The sequence below is a fragment of the Nymphalis io genome, chromosome 27, assembly GCF_905147045.1.
Source record: "Nymphalis io chromosome 27, ilAglIoxx1.1, whole genome shotgun sequence".
Taxonomy (NCBI): domain Eukaryota; kingdom Metazoa; phylum Arthropoda; class Insecta; order Lepidoptera; family Nymphalidae; genus Nymphalis; species Nymphalis io.
In genome coordinates, this window is record NC_065914.1 from 5,364,323 (window position 1) to 5,388,203 (window position 23,881).

The following is a 23,881-nucleotide window of genomic DNA, read 5'->3' on the forward strand; positions in this document are numbered from 1 at the left end:
TATATAAAACAATATGTTTTATGACTAGCTTTGGGTTGTTATGGCAAGATATAAAGAATAAATAATTTTGAATGTGAAAAAATATATAAGTACATAATAAATTTTTCAATGGACATATTTTTTTATTCAATTATAATAATAATGCTTCGATAAACAAAGTTTTTTTTTAAATTACTTTGTTTAATCTGTATATCATTTTATATTTAATGAATGTCAAATACAATTGATAAAAATATTATTGCTTAAAAATAGATATTTATATTATTTTTGTAGTCTGATTTTAAAATATTGTGATATTTTGTGATACACTTTAGGTTAAGATTTATATTTAACGTCTCAATGTATTACAAATATTCATATATTCGACTGGATTATATTATATTTTAAATCAATAAAGTTTGTGTGTAAAAAAGTTTTTTATTTCTTTATACAAGTTTTCAAATCCTACATACAAAAAAATAAAGCACGTGATATTACTATACGTGTTAGAATTGATTCCATTTATAAGAATAACTGCCTCGTTAGTCTAGTGGCTTGATGTAAGGCCGCAGACCCGGAGGTCCTGGGTTAAATTCCCAGTTTGGGCCAGTAAAAAGTTATTGGGTTTTTCTGTAAGAAACTTCTCAGTAACAGCCCGGAATCTGGAAGTTGGAAGTGTGTATACTCCCGTGCCTCGGAAAGCACGTAAAGCCGTTGGTCCTGCGCCTGAACTCTTTCCAGTCGTGTCGGATTGTCGTCCCATCGGATTATGGGAGTTAGGGAATAGAGAGTGCACCTGTGTTTGCGCACACACTTGTGCACTATAATATCTCCTGCGTAGTTGGCTAATCTCTCTTGAGATTGGCCGCTGTGGTCGAAATCGATCTGGAGGACATTATTATTATTATTTATAAAAATAATTTTATTTGTACGCACAACATTGAGATATAGCTTAGAAATACGGTAAATAAAATTATATATTATATAAGTATATATGTTTTTACATTGAACGATTGCTTTATTATCAACATTATCTAAATTAAAAGTAAAAATTAATTATTCCTAATCTACTTCATTTGAAATTTATCGCATAAATTTATAATTTTAAATTAATAATATAGCTTACTAAATAATATTATGTTAGGAAACCCAAGAATAAATCAAGATTTTTCATATATTTGCAGCAATGAAGTTACTAGCGCGCGCAATTTGAAGACGAACAATGTCTCAATTGGGACGTTTTTTGACTTTCTGCTATTTATTTATTTATTTTGAACAAATTATACATATCTTAAACAATATATACGATAGTAACTACATTAGTATAACACTGTGTCGTAGCTACTAACGCCCTCCAATTTGACAGCACAATTATTAATTGCTCATCAATGCTGTCGTGTGATAAGAGTTGTTTTGTTAGGGTACATATACCACGGTCTATACTTTTTAATATCATTGCTTTGCAGATTTAATTTTTACTATAGTATACTTGCAACACTAAACATACTTCAAATTTCGTGACTTGTCAAAAAATTATAATAAGTGAAAAACTGGAAACCCACGCTCAAAACACAATATAACAGGAGTTAAAATTAAAACTTATTCAGAACAAAATAACAATGGCTGACAAACAAAAAGTTGATTTGGGTTTGTTGGAAGAGGACGACGAATTTGAAGAATTTCCTACCGAGCGTTAGTATTATTGCGTCGTACTATGTGTATCTAATAAATAATTGCATTTTTATTTCACGCTTTCCAAATTTATTATCCTTAAAACGTTTAATTTTATAATATTATGGTATTGGTTTTCATAGCTACCAGTTCTGTTCACAAGCGTTTTTTTTAAATTGAATTTAGCAAGCAATAGTGTTAAAAAAAATATAACAAGAAAATACACGAAAAAAAGTTAGAAACATTCAAATTCATATATAATGCCAAGTGTTCGTATTTCCGAACACTTGGTGAACATTCGTTTTTTTTCTTATTGTTAATAAATGTATTCTTTTGACAGATTGGGGAACAGAAGACGCAGATGATGAGGATGTATCCGTGTGGGAAGACAACTGGGAGGATGACATAGTCCAGGACGATTTTAATCAACAATTAAAGTAAGTTTTACTTATTATTTAACTATTATTTATGTTAAAGTCTATAATAAGATATTTGGTATAGCATACCAGAAAATAATTCTATACCTTACATATTATTAGATATGTATAACATAATGATATTTTAATATATTACATCAGCAACACTTTTTTTGTTGATTAATTACACACAAGAATAAAGAATTCAATTTATCATGTTTAGATAGTTTTTATGTCATTCTATCAAGTGTTGTGTCTGTCTGTTGTCTGTCAATGTTTGGAAGTAGACTCAGTCATATAATCTGTTGCCATTATATGCTTCCTTTATTAGTCTATATGGGTTTTGAATTATGAAATTGTAAAGAAAAGGAGCAATCTGTAAATGCTCCACTGCCGGGCCAAGGCAAAATTTTTTTGAGTCAATGGACTGATAAAAACACAAAAGATTGTTTTTTTTTTCTAACAACTTGCATATTTTATGACCTATACAGCCACAATAAGAGAAATACATTTTCATATTTTTTAATTATCATGTTATTAACAATTTTTTCTTACAGGCAGCAACTGGAGAAACTTCGTGAGCAAAACATGAATTAATCTAATTTTAAAACTGTCAGTTATAAAACTTTTTTTTATTATATCTAATAAGTTTTGGTTTAATTAAATTAATAAACTAAGATATTATGTGTTTTATTCCACTTGCATTTAAAATTTAGCTTCCCTTAAATCTATTCCGACACACTTGAATGTCGTTCTCTGTGCTTTATTTATCGTGACTGTAAACAATACCTTCACAGAAAAGTGTGTACTTATTATCAACTAACCGACTAAGTATAAATTTAACAAAATGAGAAAAAATTGTATGAGGTGACGAAATGAAATACCTATCTAACTTATAAACTTTAACTTACAAAGCGAAAACAAATACTTAAGTACAAGTTATAATTATGTCAAACTGCCTGTTGATATATGTCTAAACTATAAAAAGTCCTAAAAACTATCTTTAGTTTTATCTTGATATCTTTCATAAGAAATAATGGCATGTTTATAAAAATTACTTCACAAAAATGCATTATTTAACAAAGTTGATTACCATACAAAAGGTTATAGTGAGTCAACCTTAAAAGAAAGACATATGCTATGGCTGACCTATTTTTAATACTTTTCAAAAGGAACAGTTCCACCATACAACTTTTATCCTGTACCTTAAAGTATAGTGTCGAACAACAAAAGAAATGTGTATTACATATATTTTTTTAATCCGTAATATGTACAGTTTTTTTCAATAAGCCGTAACCGTACCTTAACAACCTGTGAATGTTCCACTGCTGGGCTAAAGGCCTCCTCTCCCTTTTTTTAAAGAGGTTTGGAGCTTATTACACCACGCTGCTCCAGTGCGGGTTGGTGGAAAATACATGTGGCAGAAATTCAGTGAAATTAGACATGCAGGTATCATCACGATGTTTTCCTTCACCGTAAAGTACGAGATGAATTATAATCACAAATTAAGCACATGAAAATTCAATGGTGCTTGCCCGGGTTTGAGCCCACGATCATCGGTTAAGATACACACGTTATTACCACTGGGCCATTTCGGCTCTAATAAGCCACTAGTCAATAATAATACCACTAGTCAAAATATATTACAAACGAATACAGGCAGAGGTTTACCAAGTATCTGTTACCAGGGAGCGCCGTGTGTGTGTTTGCCAAAATACATTAGTGAAAAACACACAAATCAGGTAAGCCGTTCCTAAGTTTAGGGTCCGTTCACACAGACCGGCTCGGAGAGCATCGGCCTGCTTTTTTCTTTTCACACAGACCGGGTCGTATACGCTTGGAATTGGCCGGAGCGGAGCCGCCAACTATTTCACATCGACCGGCTGGAAGAGATCTGAAAGCGGGTGCGAGCGAGAAAGAGCACGCAAGCGGAGCCGGTCGGCTCCTTTTATTACTTCACACGAAGCGCGTTCAGGCATTTTTAATGACAAAAAAGGTGCAAATGCAAAAATAAACTTTACTACAATCACTCAAAACACTGTTTCCAACGTGATAAAAATCTGCTCTCCTCTCCGAGCCGGTCTGTGTGAACGGACCCTTAGCGCACACAAACGGACAAAAATTCTAATCTTTGTTTTGGGTTCTATTGCGTTGATAAAGGCCCCGATAATGATTTTACGCTTCCATGTGCATCGATCAGTTACATTTTTATTATATGTATGGATAGACAACAAACAGTTCTAGATTAATATATTTTTCTTTATAACATTATTCCATCACATATATCCCCATTTAACTACAAAGTTCGAATAACAAGTTTACCGACATTTAGTTTTCGCCATTTTTTCACAAAATCATAATTATTATTATACTATATTATTATAATGCCATAAATTATTATTAAAGATCTCTACCAATGACAGCGCCATTTTATTATATAGAATAGACTAAAATATTTAGGTATTAAACTGAAATGAACGGTTTGATCGTAGCCAAAAAAGGCTATTCATTTTTAATTGGTATTTCATCTGTCCATATTTACAATTTATTCGGTAAGCACACAAAAGCACTATCGAAATTACGATGAAGTTTGTTTACTAGCTCACCCATATAAAAAAGTCTACACATCAGTTTTTTTAATTTTTACAGATTTTTTTTTTATATTTTGAGCCGGTTGGCGTGGTTGGTAGATACTTGCCTTTCACGCCGAAGGTTGCGGGTTCGATTCCCACCCAGGACAGACATGTTCATCAACATATTAAATATCGGTTTATTATCTATATAAGCATGTATTTGTAAATGAAAAGTAATATATGTAGAATATCAGTTGTCTTGTTTCTATAGCAGCTCTGCTTAATTTGAGATCAGATGGCCGTGTGTGAATATTATCCCGGGATATTATTATTATTATATTTCCGTCGTATTCAAGTGATGCGCACACCAACATACAGCTTTTGTTCATTTTTATATAAGAAGATAATTTATCTTTCCAATAGTAGGTGTAAAATAAAAACAAATTATAAAAAAATCATTTATTTTCAAAAATTCATACTAAACTATTGAAATATATGAGACCGGCTCAATATTATCAATCAATAAAATACAAGCAGTTATTATAGCACGCGTGCGAGTTGATTGCCATCGAGGCCTGAAGTAATTATTGCGCCTAAAATAGTGTTGACTGTCTATTATCGCTAATATGTATGAAAAACTCATTGATATATTACTAAATTTTATTTTATTAAGCAGATATGATTGTTTTTTTTTTTTTGTAAGATTTTCGTTCTATTTAATTTACTTTATAATTATTTTTAAAAAACCGTTAAAAAAATATCGACAAATCAACACTAATCACAATTCTAATTTCAAATAGCGTATTTTATATTACTAAGTGACGCTTGAGTAGTTTAAGATGGCCCTCAACTCGTGCGCATACTGTAGCTTATTAACTGAACTGAAATCAGTCGAGGGCTAGATTTAAAGCTTTACCCCCTCCCCCCATGACAATTCCGTATTCGTCCTGAAACATATCGAGCATTTCTCGATAAATAACTTAATGGAATATTTAAGGCCAAACAAGAGTGCATCGGAGGCTCCACAAGAGATTTATAAAAAAAATTAAATAAATTTCGACGAGTAATCAACTTTGATACAATATTATGTATGTAAATATAATTCTGTGTATAATATATCTATACATAATATATGTTTGTTAAAGGAATTTAATTTGTCCGAAAATAAATTATTGAAACACCAGACTGAAAAAATAATTTAGGGACCTCCACTCTGTAATATAAGTTTCTTTAAAAAACAATACATTTTTGATTATAAGTATAATTATTATTGAAAAAAAAATGTTAATAAAAAATATTTTCTAACTTATATACAACATATAAAATACAGTATTAATAACGAAGGCACATTTTAATGATTTGATTATGTATTAATTGCGTCTTACCGTACTACTATTCACTTAGGTTTTAAAGGTACGTGGTAAGGTTTGTGGAGTTCAAAGGGCTATTGTAAGATATGACTACTTATAACATTTCTATTACTTTCAACAGTATTTATTTATGAGTGAATCTTGGAGTGACAAAAAAAATAGCTTTATAAAATTTATTTAAAGACGTATTTACCAAGTTTCAAGAATTTCGATACACATTTCTCCCTTAACTATGCTTTGTTATATTAATTCGATTACATAAAATTCAGTCTTTATTAATTTTTTTCCATGTACATTGGCTAAAAATTAATGTTTCCATCCGCTTCGTTCGGTGCAAACTGGTACACATCCGACGATTCCTGAGGCTGAGTACTACGGTCTTCTTGATCAACGAAGTAGTTGTCCAGTATCTGGAGCGCTTTCTTATATATCTGTATGAACATATTGATATCATCACCATTAATGTAAAAACGCATGAGATGGAGATTTTATGATCATCTGATAGTAAGTGGTCATACATGGAATATCACAAACTTATTTGACTATATCATCTATTACATTATTTAGTCTACTTAGGACTTTATACACATGGACATATGAATGGCTTTACTGATCCATTGTAGATTGATGGGCATACATATATTTGATTTGTTCGAATATTTGCAGATTTCCTCAGAATTAGACTCACATACATTTCCTTTACTAAATTCTGCGGGACGAAACAAATTGAACAAACAACCTAAATGAAATAAAATCGTAGTCCATTTACTTCCACTAATTTGAACCTATGGCTTTTTTTTTAAACATGATTCTATTTTTTTTATAGAATAGGAAGGCAGACGAGCATATGGACCACCTGATGGTAAGTGGTCACCAAACGCCCTTTGACTTTGGCATTGTAAGAAATGTCAACCATCGCTTACATAGCCAATGCGCCACCAACCTTGGGAACTAAGATTTTATGTCCCTTGTGACTGTAATTAAACTGGCTCACTCACCCTTCAAACCAGAACACAACAATAGCAAGTACTGCTGTTTTGCGGTAGAATATCTGATAAGTGGGTGGTACCTACCCCGACGAGCTTGCACAAAGCCCTACCACCAGTATATATTTTCATAGATGCTCTCATAGCTTTGTATGTGTAAGTATTTCTTAAATTCACAACACATACCTGTTCATTTTCGTGTTCTTGCAACAATTCGATGCGATCTAAAGCTCCAATCTCTTCGAGTTTTAAACAAAGTTGTTCAACCTGACCAAATTCCGCAGCGGCCTGTGAAAATAAAAATACATAGTTCTTAATAATTTTAATCACAATAAAGACATATCCAAGTTTGCATATTACTTTAACATAGGTATTTATTTAAAAATCTATATATTAAATATGTAAATCATACTCATTATAACATTTATGTTCTATTTATACCAAAGGAATATTAGAAACTGAGATGGAAGGAAGGAATTGTAAAAGTGGCAATCGTCTACTATTACAATTAAAACACACTAATACCGACTTAAAACGAATTCCTTGAACTTACTTTCAACAATTGTGTAAGTCCGTCCAACACAACCGTGACAGCACGTTGGTCAGGAGACGCCAGTATTGCACAGTAAGGCTCCAAGAAACCAGCCGATATTAACGCATCTAGCTGTCCGGGAGTCCCTCCCAAGCATAGATTTGTTATTGCCCAAGCTGCTTCTTTTTGACATCTATAATAAGATAATTAATATATATAATATTTGCATTAGTGATATAGTTAGATCATAATTAGCATTCACTTGCTCTTATCCCTTTAATTAAGAGTAGCTGCATTATATTTAAAAAAGGAATTTGGCTGATTTAACGGACATTCTCTTGGCCGATCTCTTGCAAGCCAGCAAGATCATCTAAGCTGACATCGCTCTTTCTTAAAATAACTTGAAGAAGCATCATATATTATTCTATAAATTTACTGTTTATATATAATTGAACTTACTTTATATCCTCAGTTGAGAGAACAGATACAAGGTGTTGCAATAACCCTTTATCAACTGCCATTTGTATCTGTGTCTGAGTTCCCGCGAGCACATTACTGACAGCCCAGGCAGCTTCCTTAACCAGAGATGGTTTCCCGCAGTGCAGTAATACTACGAGGTGGTCCAAGCATCCTGCATCTAGACAGCGATCCGTCTGAAAATTTTATTTGCGTTTAATTCTCCATTCACCTGGTGGGATAGCACCGCCCATAGACATTATCGCTGAGAAATATTAATAAACCCTTAAATCGCCAATGCGCTACTAATCTTGGGAACTAATACTTTATGTCCCTTTGTAGAACATGAATTAAAAAAAAAGAAGGTTTTTTATGTTGACAAAGCTGTTATCGGAACTTTCGATGTACATAGTTAATAGAGTTGTACTATATACCGTAACACCGTAACAGCCTGTGAATGTCCCACTGCTGGGCTAAAGGCCTCCTCTCCTCTTTTTGAGGAGAAGGTTTGGAGCTTATTCCACCACGCTGCTCCAATGCGGGTTGGTGGAATACACATGTAGCAGAATTTCAGTGAAATTAGACACATGCAGGTTTCCTCACGATGTTTTCCTTCACCGTAAAGCACGAGATGAATTATAATCACAAATTAAGCACATGAAAATCCAGTGGTGCTTGCCCGGGTTTGAACCCACGATCATCGGTTAAGATTCACATAAGTTCGTTAAGGCCCAGTGGCAAGAGCGCGTGAATCTTAACCGATTGTACTATATAATAGAGATTAATCAAGAACATTTGTAGTGCATAATATAGCACAACAATTATCAAATTGCATGAAAAATGTATCCCATCAAAAACATAAATGTGAAATGAGAGCCAAGTATTATGATATATGCCTTGGTCTTTGACTCCAATGACAAAATAAGTGAGATATAAGTGGGTGCCAAGTTCACTGGACAGTCCTGAAATTTATTTATAACAACATAAAATATTTTATAACAACTTAAAATATCATTTCTTCTTATATCTTACGATAATATATTGAAACCTTAAGCCTAGACTAGTTCTCATATACGAATTATTATTAAGTACCAACTAAAACAGTCATGGAAGAGCCCTATGTTCGATGGCTAGTTTCTACCAGCAAGCCAAATTTTCGGAAGAATAAAATAAGAACTTACAGCTTTAGAAATTGTGAAGGCTATAATATACTAACTATCTGGATGACAAATTTGAAGTTTCTAGGTCATCTGGGACTGGGGGTTAAGAGTTTTGATCTATAGGTCAGACAGTGATAAAAATGACGATTTTTGAACGTTAATATCTAAATACCCGTTTGAGGTGTGTTTATGATATTTAAAGCACATATGTATCTCGTAAGTCTCAATATATGAGCCAAATATGACATGTTTATGTGAAATAGTTTTTGAGTTATGAGGGGGTCAAGTGGTTCCAAATGGTTTGTGTAATATTACACACGGTGCTGCTCGCCAGTTCTGTTAGCTTGAACTTGGCATGACACGCTACCGCGTGTCTAGATAGCTTAGGTTTATATATTTACTCCTACTGCTATTAGAATATTCTCTACTAACGTTTATCTGTTTGAATAAGAGTATTCTGTAAAAAAAAAATTGATAAACACACCTGTACATCCGAGCCGGTAAGCATATTGCCGACAGCTCGCAGTGCTGGAGTGCGGACAGCCGGCGACTTGTGCTGCAACAGATTAACCAAGCGCGGCAGGAGGTGTTTTGTATTTTGCACTTCTTCTATACGCTCGTTTGGACCGTCGGTTAAATATGAAAGGGCCCAGCATGTGTCCGCTGTAAAAAAATATATTTTCTATTAAATAAGTACCAGGCAGTCTTGTACATGTTCATTGCTAATTATTTATTCTTTTTTCAAACACTTTTATATCATTAATTTTTTAAATTAAATTTGAAGCTCCCACTAGTTCGGATTAGAATCTAGGGAGAAGAAGTTACTTTATACGAGATAGTTAAAATCAACATATATTATGTATCTTTATCATAGATAATGATCTTAATCCATCTACTCGCCAATAGATGGCGCTGTAAAACATTAAATTTTATACTTCTATATAGACAGGTAAACAAAATCTGTCCAGTTTTGCTTGTTGATGAAATGAATAAATAAAACCAAGTTGTATTTATGCCGGTTATTAAGGAATTATAATCTCTTATTAAGCATATAGGTTTATTAGTACTGGTATTGCCAAAGGGGTCAAAGAGGACCTGCATATTGCATATCAAGGTTTTGCTAAACTCTATAAAGTAAATGTGCTATTTGTTTGGAGCATTGGAGATTGGTTAGTAACTGGCTTTACTCAATTATATAAACAGTGTAATCTTACCTAGTACTTCTTGGTCGCCTACAGTGAGGAGTTCCGCAACATATGGCAGTGCTGGGGCGACTAGTTCAAATTTGACTAGAGGATTTTTGTTCCTATAACAAAAAAAAATATATGTAAAAAAAAACTATTTGGTTAAGTATTAAGTCTGCCATGCCAAGTGAACACAAAATAAAACAAGTTGATCTTGAGCACACAGACTACTTCCAATACCTGACGATATCAGGTGGAGGACGAAGCTGGAGACTCGAAAAGGGTTCTTGGCTGGCCTCAATAATTATATAAGGAGACGCCTGTATCGTTCGGCGCGGAGCAACGCGCCTAGGCCAAACGGTCTTCCAGGAGGAGTCATGTGCGTTATTCCAAGATTATCAAAATATATACAATAATAATTTACTGTCTCGTTGGTCTAGTGGCTAGATGTAAGACAGCAGACGCGGAGGACTTGGGTTCAATTCCCAGGTCGGGCCAATAAAAAGTTATTGGATTTTTCTGTCGAAAATTAAGTAGTAGACTGGATCTGGAAGTTGGAAGTGTACACTCCCGTGCCTCGAAAAGCACAAAAAGCCGTTGGTCCTGCGCCTAAACTCTTTCCAGTCGTGTCCGATTGCCGTCTCATCGGGTTATGAGAGTTAGGGAATAGGTGCACTCTATCTGTGTTTGCGCACACACTTGTGATAATGCTATAACATTTGCTGCGCAGTTGGCTAATCTCTCTTGAGATTGGCCGCCGTTGCCGATATCGTCGTGCTGACCCTGCCAATTAGACCCATTTCGGTTACGTCCATTTTGTGCAAGACAATGGAACGTATCCTAAATACTAGGCTCCTGACGAACCTGGAGGCCAATGACCTTCTCAGTGACCGACAGTACGGGTTTCGCCAAAACCGGTCCACTGGTGATTTTCTGGTGTACGTCACACACATCTGGAGTGAGCCCATCGAGAAACAAGGGGAGGCGCTTGCTGCTTCTTTGGATATGTCTAAGGCCTTTGATAGGATTTGGCATTATGGCCTGCCTGCTAGCCTGTGTGCGTGGATTTCAGACTTCCTGAAGAATCGATCGTTTCGAGTGGTGGTTGATGGCCACTCGTTGGATCAAATGGCTATAAATGCCGGTGTTCCCCAGGGGTCAGTGCTCTCGGCGACATTATTTCTGCTGCACATTAATTATCTGCTGATGCCCGGTATCCATGGGTACGCAGATGATTGTACAGTTGTCGAAAGCTACAAGTCCAACGCACGAGCTAGTGAGGCCCAAATCCAGACTCAAAGAGAGGCCATGGTTGAGCGTCTGAGCGTGACCCTTAAGGCAGTGTCCGATTAGGGCGATGCCAATTGACCAAATAAATGCATCCACGACGCAGGCGTGTTTGATTTCCGCCAGAAAGAGGGAATTTCAGCTACCTCTCTCTTTCCGAAATGTGTCCGTCCGTACCTATAACTAATCATTTTGACCTTCTTGGCGTTACTCTAACGCCGACTCTAAATTTCGGCTCTTTTATTTTTGGACTCATCCAAAGCCCAAATAGCCGATCGACAGCTTGATATCCTCTCCAAAGTGAGACGTTACTTTACTCCAGAACAACTGCTCAGCTATAAAGCATCGAACCGCCAGGCAAACGCGACCAAAGCGCCATAGGTACACAGTGGAAATTCCCCGCCTACGAACAAAGCACTTTGAATCTAGTTCTTTTCGTGTGACATCCTAGACCGTGTCGATGCTTAACATCAGGCAAATCAACGGTCAAACGCTGGCTCAAAAAATACCGGCCCAGAGGACATTATCAGTTCATAATCAGTTTTTTTAAATATTACTCAAATATGGCATAGCAATGGAAGAAATCACGGCACGGAACGGCAACGTAACGTGGTAAGTGTTAATCGGAGCATAGTTTAAATGGAAAGTTCCTTCACCAGTTGCAAGGTGGATCCATCCATACAGATACAGAGTGTACCAGTCAGTAGTAGTAATGCCCTGGGCTCTATCATCGGCGGAGACTTTTCGTTGCCGAGTATAATTCGCTCTATACTAGACAGCAAGAGATCATGTACGATGACGATGGTCTCCTTTGGCGATTTAATTGTCAATCACGTCCAAGAAGGCCACCGAGCGAGAGAACAATGGAGCTTCGCCGAAGAAGACTGAGAAGTAGAGGTTAGTAGGACTTACGGAAGACCAGCCTAGTTAAGTATGCGAGAGTGAAGTAGTAGTGGGATGAACCAGCCAGTACCTGCAGAGGTTGCTGTAGGTCCAGGCGGCGGTGCGCAGCTGGCTGGGCACGGTGTCGGGTGTGAGGTGCGGCAGCAGTGCGGGCAGCGTGCCGTGCGCCAACACCGCGTCGCGGGGCGCCGCGCCGTCTCCAGCGATGTTGCCCAGCGCCCACGCGCTCTGTTCGCCCACCACCCCTCCGCGCGCCAGTAGAGAAACTAGCTTGGGTATCGCTCCCCCCTATTCATATATTTATTTAATTGTAATAAAGCAACAATTTATATTTGTTACACACAAGATTTAGTCGATAAAGAATAATTCAGAACATCTTTCATTAAAAAAAAAAATTAAAAGAAACAATCAACAAAAAAAAAGAATTATTAATTTATTTATATTTATGCTGACATATATTACTACAAACTCAAAATGTCTCCAAGCTGATTTGACTGTAACATTTTTTATTAAGTAGCAAAAATTATTTTAAAACAATATATTGTAAAATAATCCAGACCTTAAAGGGTAAAAACGGTACATATCTCTGATAGACTTAAGTAAAAATAGATTGGCTATGATTTTTATTATATTAAAACTTAAACAAAACTTACATTAATAACAGCCATAGTGTGATCATGTGTGCCAGATGCAATATTTGTGAGGGCCCATGCTGCTTCAAACTGTAGATCTTGGCTAGAATGAAAAAAACAAAAAAATCAGTTTTTCTTAATCTAATCGTGCTTGCCAGGGCTTATAGACGTAAGAATTATTAAACAAATTTCAAATATATATTTTGAGAAATTAAGTTTCGTACATTTCATCAATCATGGTAATAAGATTTGTTCAATACATTTCGATAAAGCAGACGGCGACGGTTTGCGTTGTTGGTACATTTTTGCCTTTCACGCCAAAGGCTGTGGGTTCGATTCCCACCCAGGACAGACATTTGTTTACATGAACATGTCTGTTTGTCCTGAGTCTGGATATAATTATCTATATAAGTATGTATTTACAAAAGAAAAGTAGTATATGTAGTATATCAGTTGTCTGGTTTCCATAATACAAGTTCTGTGTGTGAATAATGTCCCAGGATATTATTATTTTGTACAAGCCCATCCGAGTAGTTACAATACATATTGTTGTGTTCCTATTCAATTGATGAGTAAGCCACAGTAATTATAGATGCATTTGACGTAACATTATATATAGCATATCTATGTCGATGGGTGAATTGCTGAAGTATTGTCACATCAGCAATTTTGATGAAACTTTTCATAGTATTGACCAATATAAATATATGTCAGGGTCAACATACATATAATAATATATGATGCTTATAATAACATAAGCAAAATAACAAAGTTGATTATATTATTTTTAATAATTGTAGGTACTTTGATTTGTTTTCTTTACACAGTTATATTTCTGCCAATATTAAACTTTTATGTATGAAATGAAATGAAATGTAAGCCGAGATAGCCCTGTGGTAAGAACGCGTGAATCTTAACCGATGATCGTGGGTTCAAACCCGGGCAAGCACCACTGAATTTTCATGTGCTTAATTTGTGATTATAATTCATCTCGTGCTTTACGGTGAAGGAAAACATCGTGAGGAAACCTGCATGTGTCTAATTTCACTGAAATTCTGCCACATGTGAATTCTACCAACCCGCATTGGAGCAGCGTGGTGGAATAAGCTCCAAACCTTCTCCTCAAAAAGAGGAGAGGAGGCCTTTAGCCCAGCAGTGGGATATTCACAGGCTGTTACGGTTACGGTATGAAATGGGGAAACTGTGAAGCACAGTTATTTATATTATATTATGGATATACCTCAACCTTCTCTGAAAGCAGCTGTATCTTTTTGTATAAGTTTTATGAATACTGATTTAGTACTATTTTCAGTTAGGCATTACAAAAATAATTTATGAATTAGATTTTATTTATAAGTGTACCACTACTGGGCAAATGTAACCTCCCTCTAATAAGAATTATGACCATTACATCACATAAAAATTCATCGTTGCTTTCCAGGTTTGAAATAAAATATTCAGTTAAAACGTATGTGTTCTAACCACTAGACCAGCTTGGCTTTATATATTGGGATGTTACATTTTAAATAACTAATTAGGCTCATAAATGCAGAGGTAAGATTTGAATTTTACTTGTGATAGTAACTATCCCATAAAGGGTTAAATTTAAAAGGGTTAAAGGGTTAATATTTTAGAAAATATCAAAAGGCATCATCAGATATTATGACATGAATCATGAAGCAGGTCTAATAGCAGATGAACATTTTGAACTATCACTATAACAAAATTATATTAAGCATCAAGCTATATAGCTATATGTAATGTAAATTCTACAAAGAACTGGCAAGAAACTCAGTAGCTACTATTTTGATTGGTTTAATTATTAAATAACAAAAACCGTTACTATAATCCGAGCAATATTTTTTATGGTATTTTATTTAGTTAAGATATTATTAAATGTAGTTACCATTCATCCCTATCAAGAGCATCCACCAACGGTTTTATAACGCCAGCGTTAACCATTACAGAAATTGGAGGGTTCTGTTCTCTTGAAAGCATGCGTCTACCAGCTCTGGCTGCAGTTGTCTTAACAACTAAATCAGCTGATTTCAAACCTGAAACAAATATTAACCTTTAAAAAAACATTACTCATTGCTATGTGAATTATTTATATATGGTCTAATTTTTCTACTTTAATTGATATTGTCTTAATATAAACCGATCATTTTACTATCTGATAAGACATAAAGACTACATGTTAATATTAATATATAGATTGAAATTCTTATTGGTATGGCTACATTATAATGCTATTACATATAAAGATTACCTTGTACAATTTCCGTAGGTGACATGACCTTTTCTGTCTCCAACACGTCCCCTGCCTCCGGGGACATGGCCCTACGTTTGAGGAGTTGTTCATCTCTTGCCTGCTTGCGGAGAGTCACGCTCAACTCAGCTCGTTTACGACGTAATTCCTGGTGGAAATAGTTTCATTTCAGAAAATTGTAATGCATATTAAATGTGGCTTAAGGAAAAACATATTGACAAAAATACTACCTAATTATTAAATATACGAAATATTGCAGTTTAAACATAAGTTATTAAAATTATTTTAATTTATTAAAAAATAAATTAAATATTGATTACACTTACTATATTTTTTAATTAAAACAAAAAAAAATAGTGTTAAATGTAATTTCCGGTTTAATGTTCTTAACTCGCTAAGAATTACAATGCAAAAACTTTAATTAGGTATTGAATAAGTACTTTAGATGGAAATCCTGTAGATATTATAATTAATATCGAATAGTCAAATTTTACTTACAGTAGCTCCGTGGCCAGCATTTTTGTAGGAGGCTAATCTTGAAGTATGTGTACGGTCTGCCATTTTAATTCACTGATAAATTATAAACTTTTTCTTAACAAATTAACTCGATAAATTTCAACAAAGGAATAACGTGCTGGGCTGTTGGCAACAGATATGAAATTTTAAAAGCCAACGGATTCATTTGCCGGATTTCGAAAGCCCATATGCTTTGAGTGTTGTCGCACGTAAATATGTAATAAAAACAAAATTTAATAAAATTACGGCACGTAATACCCATTTTAGACCTTCTATTAAATATGTTTGATCAAATAAGTGGGGAATTATATTTTCATAAAATATGTGCAAATATATTATAATAGCTGTTTTTTTTTTGTTACAGCAACATTTCATTAGTGTTGTTGTTTTTGTTATACAATCGATTATATTAGGTCGTTGATTCGTTCATACTTTCACGTTTCTGAAGTCGTATAATTTGTTCTATTTCTTACAATTAAAAACTGCAATAAAGTATATATTAATTTTTTAAACTATAGCAATACAATGAAATTCTAACAAATTATTTCATAGTTAAGATATTTTTTTAAATTAATTACATTATTTTTTTTCATATAATTTTCTTCAAAAAGTTAATCCATACAATTTTGTTTTTTTTTTTAAATCATATCGGTAATAATATTTCCTAAAGATCTATCTTTCCCATTCTAAGAAATATTCTTCCATATAAGAATTTGATTTGAAGTTGCAATTTTTGTTTTCGTTATTATTGTCATAATAAGATATTAATATATTATGCCTTCAGGTTTGATGAAAGAGGCAATGAAGTAAGAAAAAGCTTATTAGACCTTAACTTCATTATTAATCAAACTGCATTGCGACTGCACGGTAGCCTCGAATTAATGCAGTCGAGACAAAGATCTGAAAAAATCCTGAATAAAATAAGAAGAAGTAGGAGGCGCTTTTACGACAGATATTGAGTAGTGGGACGGGCCTAACATGCGCAAAGACGAATTACCCTACATTATTACCGCATTACCTTATTATTAACCTCTGCCATGACCGACACTTTCATCCGGTGACCTTATAATGCAGAACGATTGTATATTAAAGTTATTAAAACAAGTTTATAAGCCATCATTGGCGTGTAATTACGCAAAACGTTACGCCGCTGGGCGTGACATCACAAATCAGTCCGGTCGGACTGAAGACAACACGTCTACTGTCTATCCCTTTCTAAATCTTGCGTTAGACGGAGAGAGGCGATACGAGCCGGCTGGTGCTGATCGTATTCTGTCGAGGGTGTCGCCATTTTCGTTTTGACGAATATTGACAGCACGGCAGACAGACAGTGGCGCGGTCGTCGACGCAGCGTCTGCCAGACTATTTTTATTTTGATTGTGAATCATATAACAACCTGGCTTAATTTATTTATACATTATAAACATTCGATCGTGATTAATTCTGTATTTACAAAACATATACGCGTGTCGAGTGATATATTATTAAAGCGGTTCCGATATTTGGTGCTAACCTCCTTCTTTTTTACTTGTGTTTTTGAGAACTGCAAGACGTGATCGATATGTGCAAGATGTATTACAGATGACTTTGCATTACGTTTGACATAGTGTTAATTATCTGGTAAGTGTTTATTTGGCTAAGTATATCATTAACAAACATATCTTATAGATTATTGTGCTTTTTCATTGTTCCTTTTTATAAAATTAGGTTTTTTGTTAGAATTATTATGGTATAACTAGCTATTATGATTATTTTTCGCGTGTTAAATGTCAGATGTTCATTGTTGCGGTAGCTCCAGTTTGTTTACGAACTGTCACGGGCAGTATACGGCCTAAGATATATTGCCTGGGTTGGCGACTATGCGTGGGCCGCCGCAACAGACGAAAATCAACCTTATGTCCATAGTGTTAAAGTATAATATACGAGGCAAAGAATCGCGATAACAGCCCGTGGAATTAATTTATCACACGCCGCGCTTGACAAGTTGAAAACATAAATTCGACCTTGGCGCACCACGTGGTTTGAAGTCGATGTGCTTTCTTTTTATGTCATTGTTATCTGTGAAAATCGATTTTAAATATTATTTTATGCAAATTATTTAAAACTCAGTTTTAACTAGATTATCACTAGTAAAAGAAAAATACGCAATATATCGTGCTCTGTTATGTTATCTCTCATTAATATTCATTTAAAATAAAATTATTGAAATTTAATTCTATGTTATGAAGTTCTAAAATTATCTTAAAATATTTTTTCAAAATTAGAATAAGATTTTTTTTTATAATTTTTTGAATATTTGTATTGGTAAGTTGTTATTCTTTTTTTCTTGAAGTGGCTTCATGAATTAAACATTTTACTATTTATTGAAATAAAATGCAAAATTGAACATTTATTGAAATGCATAATATAAAGATTGCTAAGGATTTTTTTTTTTAAAAAGGTTAAATAATTTTTAGGGTGAGAAACCTTTGTTGTTCATTCGCACATGATAAATAAAATAGGTCTCACATAATGATTAGATAAAAAAAGATAATTTTTAAACATATGGAACTGTAATCAACATAGGCCTACAATTATATTTTCTGAACAACTATAATATAGATTTAATCATGTTCTTGATAAAATCTATTTAGTAAAAATATATGATAAGCACAATATACTGGCTAAAGGCTATAAGGCATTTCAACAATTTGTACCCTAGGCTGTATAATTGCATGTACCATTGAAAAAAAAAAAATTTGACAGATAAAAACGACAACTTTGATGTCAAGTAAGTATGTCACATTATAATTGCAATATTCTACTGCTGGACCTTTTATAATATTTTTAAAAATCAGTGCCATCTCCTATGAGGAAATATGAATGGAATAGATAACCTTTGAACTTATAGAGCTGAAACAATAACTGTATTATTCATAGAATCTTTACTAATATTATAAATGTGAAAGTGAGTTTGTGTATTTGTTTGTTACACTTAACTATTCAACTGATCATCATGAAATTTTGCATAACCATTGTCATATTGAAAAGGACTTGGGAAGTTAACACATAACCCTAACCCACGTAACTTCAACATAGGTGGAAACCAGTATTTGCTTAAAACAAATTGAGGATATGACATTGTTATACCTCCAGTGGTAAAAGGATGGCTGATTTATTTTTTGTCCAGGACTTGATCATATTAAAGCAACTATTCATTATTTTTATTTTTGATTTGTAGTATGAATTTATTTTATCAATGTAAATAATTGTTCAGAAGTTATAGCATATGAAGGATAAAGAAGCTCACTCATATTATACTTTTTTACTTTTTCTAAATAGAATGCCTTGTGAAGTAGTAGTTATGCCTATACTATGAAGCAACATTTGTTTGTTATATTTTAAAAAAGTATTATTTTATGTCACATCAATATTACAAAACTTTAAAGCTACAGTAATTTTAATATAATTTCATTCAAATTATTACATAATATTTAAATGTTATTAGATTTTTTTTAATCGTTTTTGTCTATAACACTTACGCACAAAATATACTGCCAATGTCACAAATCAAATTTGTTTTATTTTTTTATATTTACATATTATCTTGGCCATTTCTGTGTAGGTGAATGTTGGCACATTTGTTACAGTTTTTCTATATCTCTATATCAACTATATATCAGTTTTTTTTTAAATCTAATATAGTTATTGGAATTTACTCATTAATAAGTAGGTTAGTCGTATGGAAGGATTAAAAATTTAAACCCTAAGGTAGTTGATAAAGGGGACGAGTCGGTATGAAAAATCCTTCAGTTTTGAAAAACGACTTTGAGAAAATTGGTAACTACCAAAATAATTCTGAATTATGACGTTAGCAAAGCTGCGGGTAAAGCGCTTGATAGATATATTATGTAATTAATTTGTTTCATTCATTATATGGTATATACACACTAATTATATTAGTTGACAACATCAAGATAATATTTTAATAACTGCCTCGTTGGTCTAGTAGCTAGATGTAAGGCTGCAGACACTAAGGTCCTGGATTCAATTCCCAGGTTGGGCCAGTAAAAATTTAATGAGTTTTTCTGTCGAAAATTCTCAGTAGCAGCCCGGAGAATGGAAGTTAAAAGTGTATACACTCCTGTACCTCGGAAAGCACGTAAAGCCGGTGGTCCTGCACCTGAACTATTTGCGGTCGTGTCAGATTGCCGTCACATTGGATTATAGAGAGTGAACCTGTGTTCGCGCAAACACTTGTGCACTATAATATGTCCTGCGCAGTGAAAATAGCTAATCTCTTGAGATTAGCCGCCGTGGTCGATATCAGTTCGGAGGACATTATTATTATTATTTTATCTATTGACGAGCCGTTTGGCGTGGTTGGTAGATACCTGCTTTTCACGCCGAAGGTTGTGCGTTCGATTCCCACCCAGGACAGACATTTGTGTGCATGAACATGTCTGTTTGTCCTGATTCTGGATGCAATTATCTAAATAATTATGTATTTACAAAAGAAAAATAGTATATGTAGTATATCAGTTGTCTGGTTTCCATGGCACAAGCTCTGCTTAATTTGGGATCAGATGGCCGTGTGTGAATAATGTCCCAGGATATTATTATTATTATTATTATCTAGTCGTACGGCTAAAATATATTATGTAAGTGTGTCGTTTTATTTACTATATATTGCTTTTCTTGTTTGTTACGATAAATTTATCTTGTATTAACCGTTCGTTCGTCAGTTAGTCGAGAGCTAAACGTGTGATTAAGCCCATTGACGTTGATACCACTTCTATTGGTTAATTCGATCAATTGCTTTTAAAAAAGTATGTATATATATGGATGTGTGTACCATTGTAACGAAGTGTACTTAACTAAATTTTATTGCCGTCATCTTTATCATTTTCCAAGTGCGCCAAAGCTTCCGCAATCCAGTCTGGTCCCGCCATCTTTTCCAGTTTTATTTTATCGCTCACTTGTGATTTCCCTGTCATAAATTTTCGGTCTAGAAGCCCCGCGAACCGAGTGGCCCCATCCAGCTAAACGTCATATTTTACTTTAACCGCTTCTGAATGTTGGGGGCTCAAATGTTAGTGTCTAGGGGCCTTGGTTCTCGAAGTCCAGACTTCCCAACTCCGAGCCGCTACGAGATTTAATTGCCGCCGAATTAGTGATGTCATTCGCGTTTTGAAACTGGTATCAAGTGATTTCCTGCATTACGAGCTAGCTAATGTACTTGGTAAATGAAATGCGGCGATCACAAGATTTTATCGACACTAATAATATTATAAAGAGGTAAAGTTTGTGAGGATGTAGGGGGGTAATCTCTGGATGTACAGAACCGATTTTGAAAATTCTTTTACCAATAGAAAGTCACATCATTTGTGAGTGTCATAGGCTATATGTATATTAACCCGAAAATTAAAAGACTTTCGTGATAGTGGTTTGCAAAGTAAGTCGGAGAAAAAACGGTCGAACGAAAACGTTTCTTACGAACGCCGCCTTAACGATGAGACATATATGATTGAGTTCTTGAGAAAAGTTGTAGAGCTTGATAATGTCTACAAAAAGTTAGCAACCGCATGTGTCTAACTTTTATATTTAAGTAACAAAAAGTAGTTTTTTATATTAAAAAAATAATTTAAATCTTTAGGTCATGTTTATTCATTATAAGTATACCTTTTTTTTATAGAATAGGAAGGTGGACGAGCATATGGGCCACCTGATGGTAAGTGGTCACCAACGCCCGTAGACATTGGCATTGTAAGAAATGTCAACCATCGCTTATAGCCAATGCGCCACCAACCTTGGGAACTAAGATGCTATGTCCCTTGTGCCTGTAATTACACTGGCTCACTCACCCTTCAAACCGGAACACATACATTGCTTTATCACCAAGAAATTTTATTTAGATAAAATTCATTTTTTACAGTTTGTTTTTTGGTGGCATAGTTTAAGAGATAATTTAAAATATCGAATACGCGAGACAATTTTATTAATGTTCCAATCGGTCACAAGAAAAACTGCTTACGTATGTATATACATAATACTATTATCCATTTGGATCGAGCCATAACTTTCTGAAAAAATAAAAACAAATATCTAGTTTTTATTCTTATTATCTCTGATACTTAATAAGAAAACTATAGACAGGATTAATATAACGGTTTGAAAATTCATTGCTTAATTAACATTTAATTGGGGTTAATTGTAACTAAAAAAATAAATTAATTGCTTTTCAATAACAATACCTTTAAGGGTACATAATTGTTTAATTACTGTAGTGTTTCTTAAGAACAATGGGTTCGTTTTTTGAGCAAATTGGTTTTATCCACGAGACATTGAAAGGTGTTTTTTTTATACATATATCAAACGAATAGTAAAAAGCAATGAAATAATCGACGTGAAATATTACTCTTGGCAACACTTGAGATAACCATAAAATAAGTAGTAATTATCGAAATATTCTAGCAACACAAATAGTGTCAGCGTTGCAAAAAGAAATATTTCACCTCAAACTCTCGTTTGTCTTGCACTCAAATTTCATAATGTTTTACCTCTTGATTTCAATTGAGATATGTATATAAAAACCTTTCAGGGTCATGTGGACCCCCCCCCCCCTCCCCAATAGATTCGAAAATCAAATTCTCGATTATGTTCACTAATATTAATCTGTTTGTGTTAATAGAAATACTCCACATACAATACAAGTGTTTGCCCATAATTATTATTGAAAATTTTACGTATTGACATGTTTCGAATGTGTTTCTCTTTTGTACTCATATTTCTAAAATTGTTTTTGTTAATAGCTCAACAGACCGACAATAGCTGAAGTCAACACGAAACAAAAATAAATTAAAGCATTGACAAATAGAGGGCAACATGAACTGAATTGTTTTGTCTATGCCGTTTTTAATATAGATCATGTTCATTAAGCTATTAAATAGCAATTATTTTAATTTTCAATCTTACAGGAACATTGGGTATAAATCATATTTATGATGTATTTGTGTTGCTAGTATATTGCTTGCTTGTGTAGAAATGTAAATACTAATCGTATAGTTTAGGACAGATGCCACCACTGCACCAACCAGTGTTGTCATTTTATTGATTTGACAATAATTTTCTTGTTAATAAACCGACTTGTGTCCTTACGCGTAGTAAAGTCAATATTAGTGTAAAAAGTTTAGTTTTTTTTTAATATAGGTAAGGGGACGAGCATCTACGTCACATAATGATAGATGGTCACCACCGCCCACAGACATTGGTGCTGTAAGATATATTAATCATTCCTTGCATCACCAATGTGCGACAAACCTTGGAGAATAAGATGTAATGAAAATGAATATATTTACTCTAACTCACTTACCCTTCCAACTGGAACGCAACAACTATGAGAAGTGGATGGTACCTACCCAGACGGGCTTGTACAAAGCCCTATCACCACGTAAATCGATTTAAGTTTATCATTTTTAACTCAGTAAGTACAAGGTACATAGCTCCTGCGGTTTAATTTTAAATATATTATATTTTCGTTATATTTATGGTAAATCCCAAATACATTTTATTTGACGATTTATTACCTTATCAATTTGATTATAGTTCTATAACAGTGCATGTCATATGTGATGAACAAAAATTTATAAAATTGAAAAATACTCTAAAGCTACGAGAATTCTAAAAATAAAATTCGTTCTAAATTTTGTCACGAGTGCAGAAACCGAACGGAGAATTTAACGCAGCTTTCCCGCGAAAAAACCGCTTTGACAGCGAAAAAGGCGGGAACAGCCGCCATTACAGACAAGTGACGCCTCGGCCGGCGGTATAATTGGCGAGTTGGAGTTATGGACAGATTTTAATAACGTTCAACCTCAAGTTATTGCTTGTTCATCTTGAAGATATTTATCCTTTTGTTTTTAGTATATCTACATGAGGTTAAAGAGCAGAAAAGTTAATTAGTGGCAG

At 34.0% G+C, this 23,881-nt stretch overlaps 2 protein-coding genes across 2 annotated transcripts in view; one reads left to right on the forward strand and one right to left on the reverse strand.

Annotated features, from left to right (window-relative positions):
- Nucleotides 1-5,147: 5,147 nt before the first annotated feature.
- On the reverse strand, nucleotides 5,148-17,108 carry LOC126778858 (importin subunit alpha-1-like). Its single transcript, XM_050502585.1, has 12 exons — nucleotides 16,953-17,108; nucleotides 15,917-16,057; nucleotides 15,419-15,566; nucleotides 15,056-15,203; nucleotides 13,171-13,252; nucleotides 12,588-12,805; nucleotides 10,358-10,449; nucleotides 9,628-9,806; nucleotides 7,987-8,180; nucleotides 7,549-7,720; nucleotides 7,182-7,283; nucleotides 5,148-6,440 (listed from the first exon to the last, which is right to left on the reverse strand). The coding sequence occupies exons 2-12, from the start codon at nucleotides 15,977-15,979 to the stop codon at nucleotides 6,309-6,311; spliced, it is 1,530 nt and encodes a 509-aa protein (XP_050358542.1). The 5' UTR covers nucleotides 15,980-16,057; nucleotides 16,953-17,108; the 3' UTR covers nucleotides 5,148-6,308.
- Nucleotides 17,109-17,231: 123 nt separating this feature from the next.
- The window catches only part of LOC126778885 (homeobox protein PKNOX2-like), a 41,135-nt gene continuing 34,485 nt past the window's right edge, over nucleotides 17,232-23,881 (forward strand). The window contains exon 1 of the mRNA XM_050502632.1: nucleotides 17,232-17,554. The gene's annotated coding sequence lies outside the window, so the exon portion shown is untranslated. The remainder of the gene's footprint in view (nucleotides 17,555-23,881) is intronic.

Coding starts and splice junctions, on each gene's coding strand:
- LOC126778858 (XM_050502585.1), bottom strand. CDS start 15,979: ATGGCAGACCGTACACATACTTCAAGATTAGCCTCCTACAAAAATGCT. Junction 12,806..13,170: donor ACACTATGGCTGTTATTAAT/GTAAGTTTTGTT, acceptor ATATATGAATAG/GGGGGAGCGATACCCAAGCT. Junction 10,450..12,587: donor ACCTACAGCAACCTCTGCAG/GTACTGGCTGGT, acceptor TTTTTGTTATAG/GAACAAAAATCCTCTAGTCA.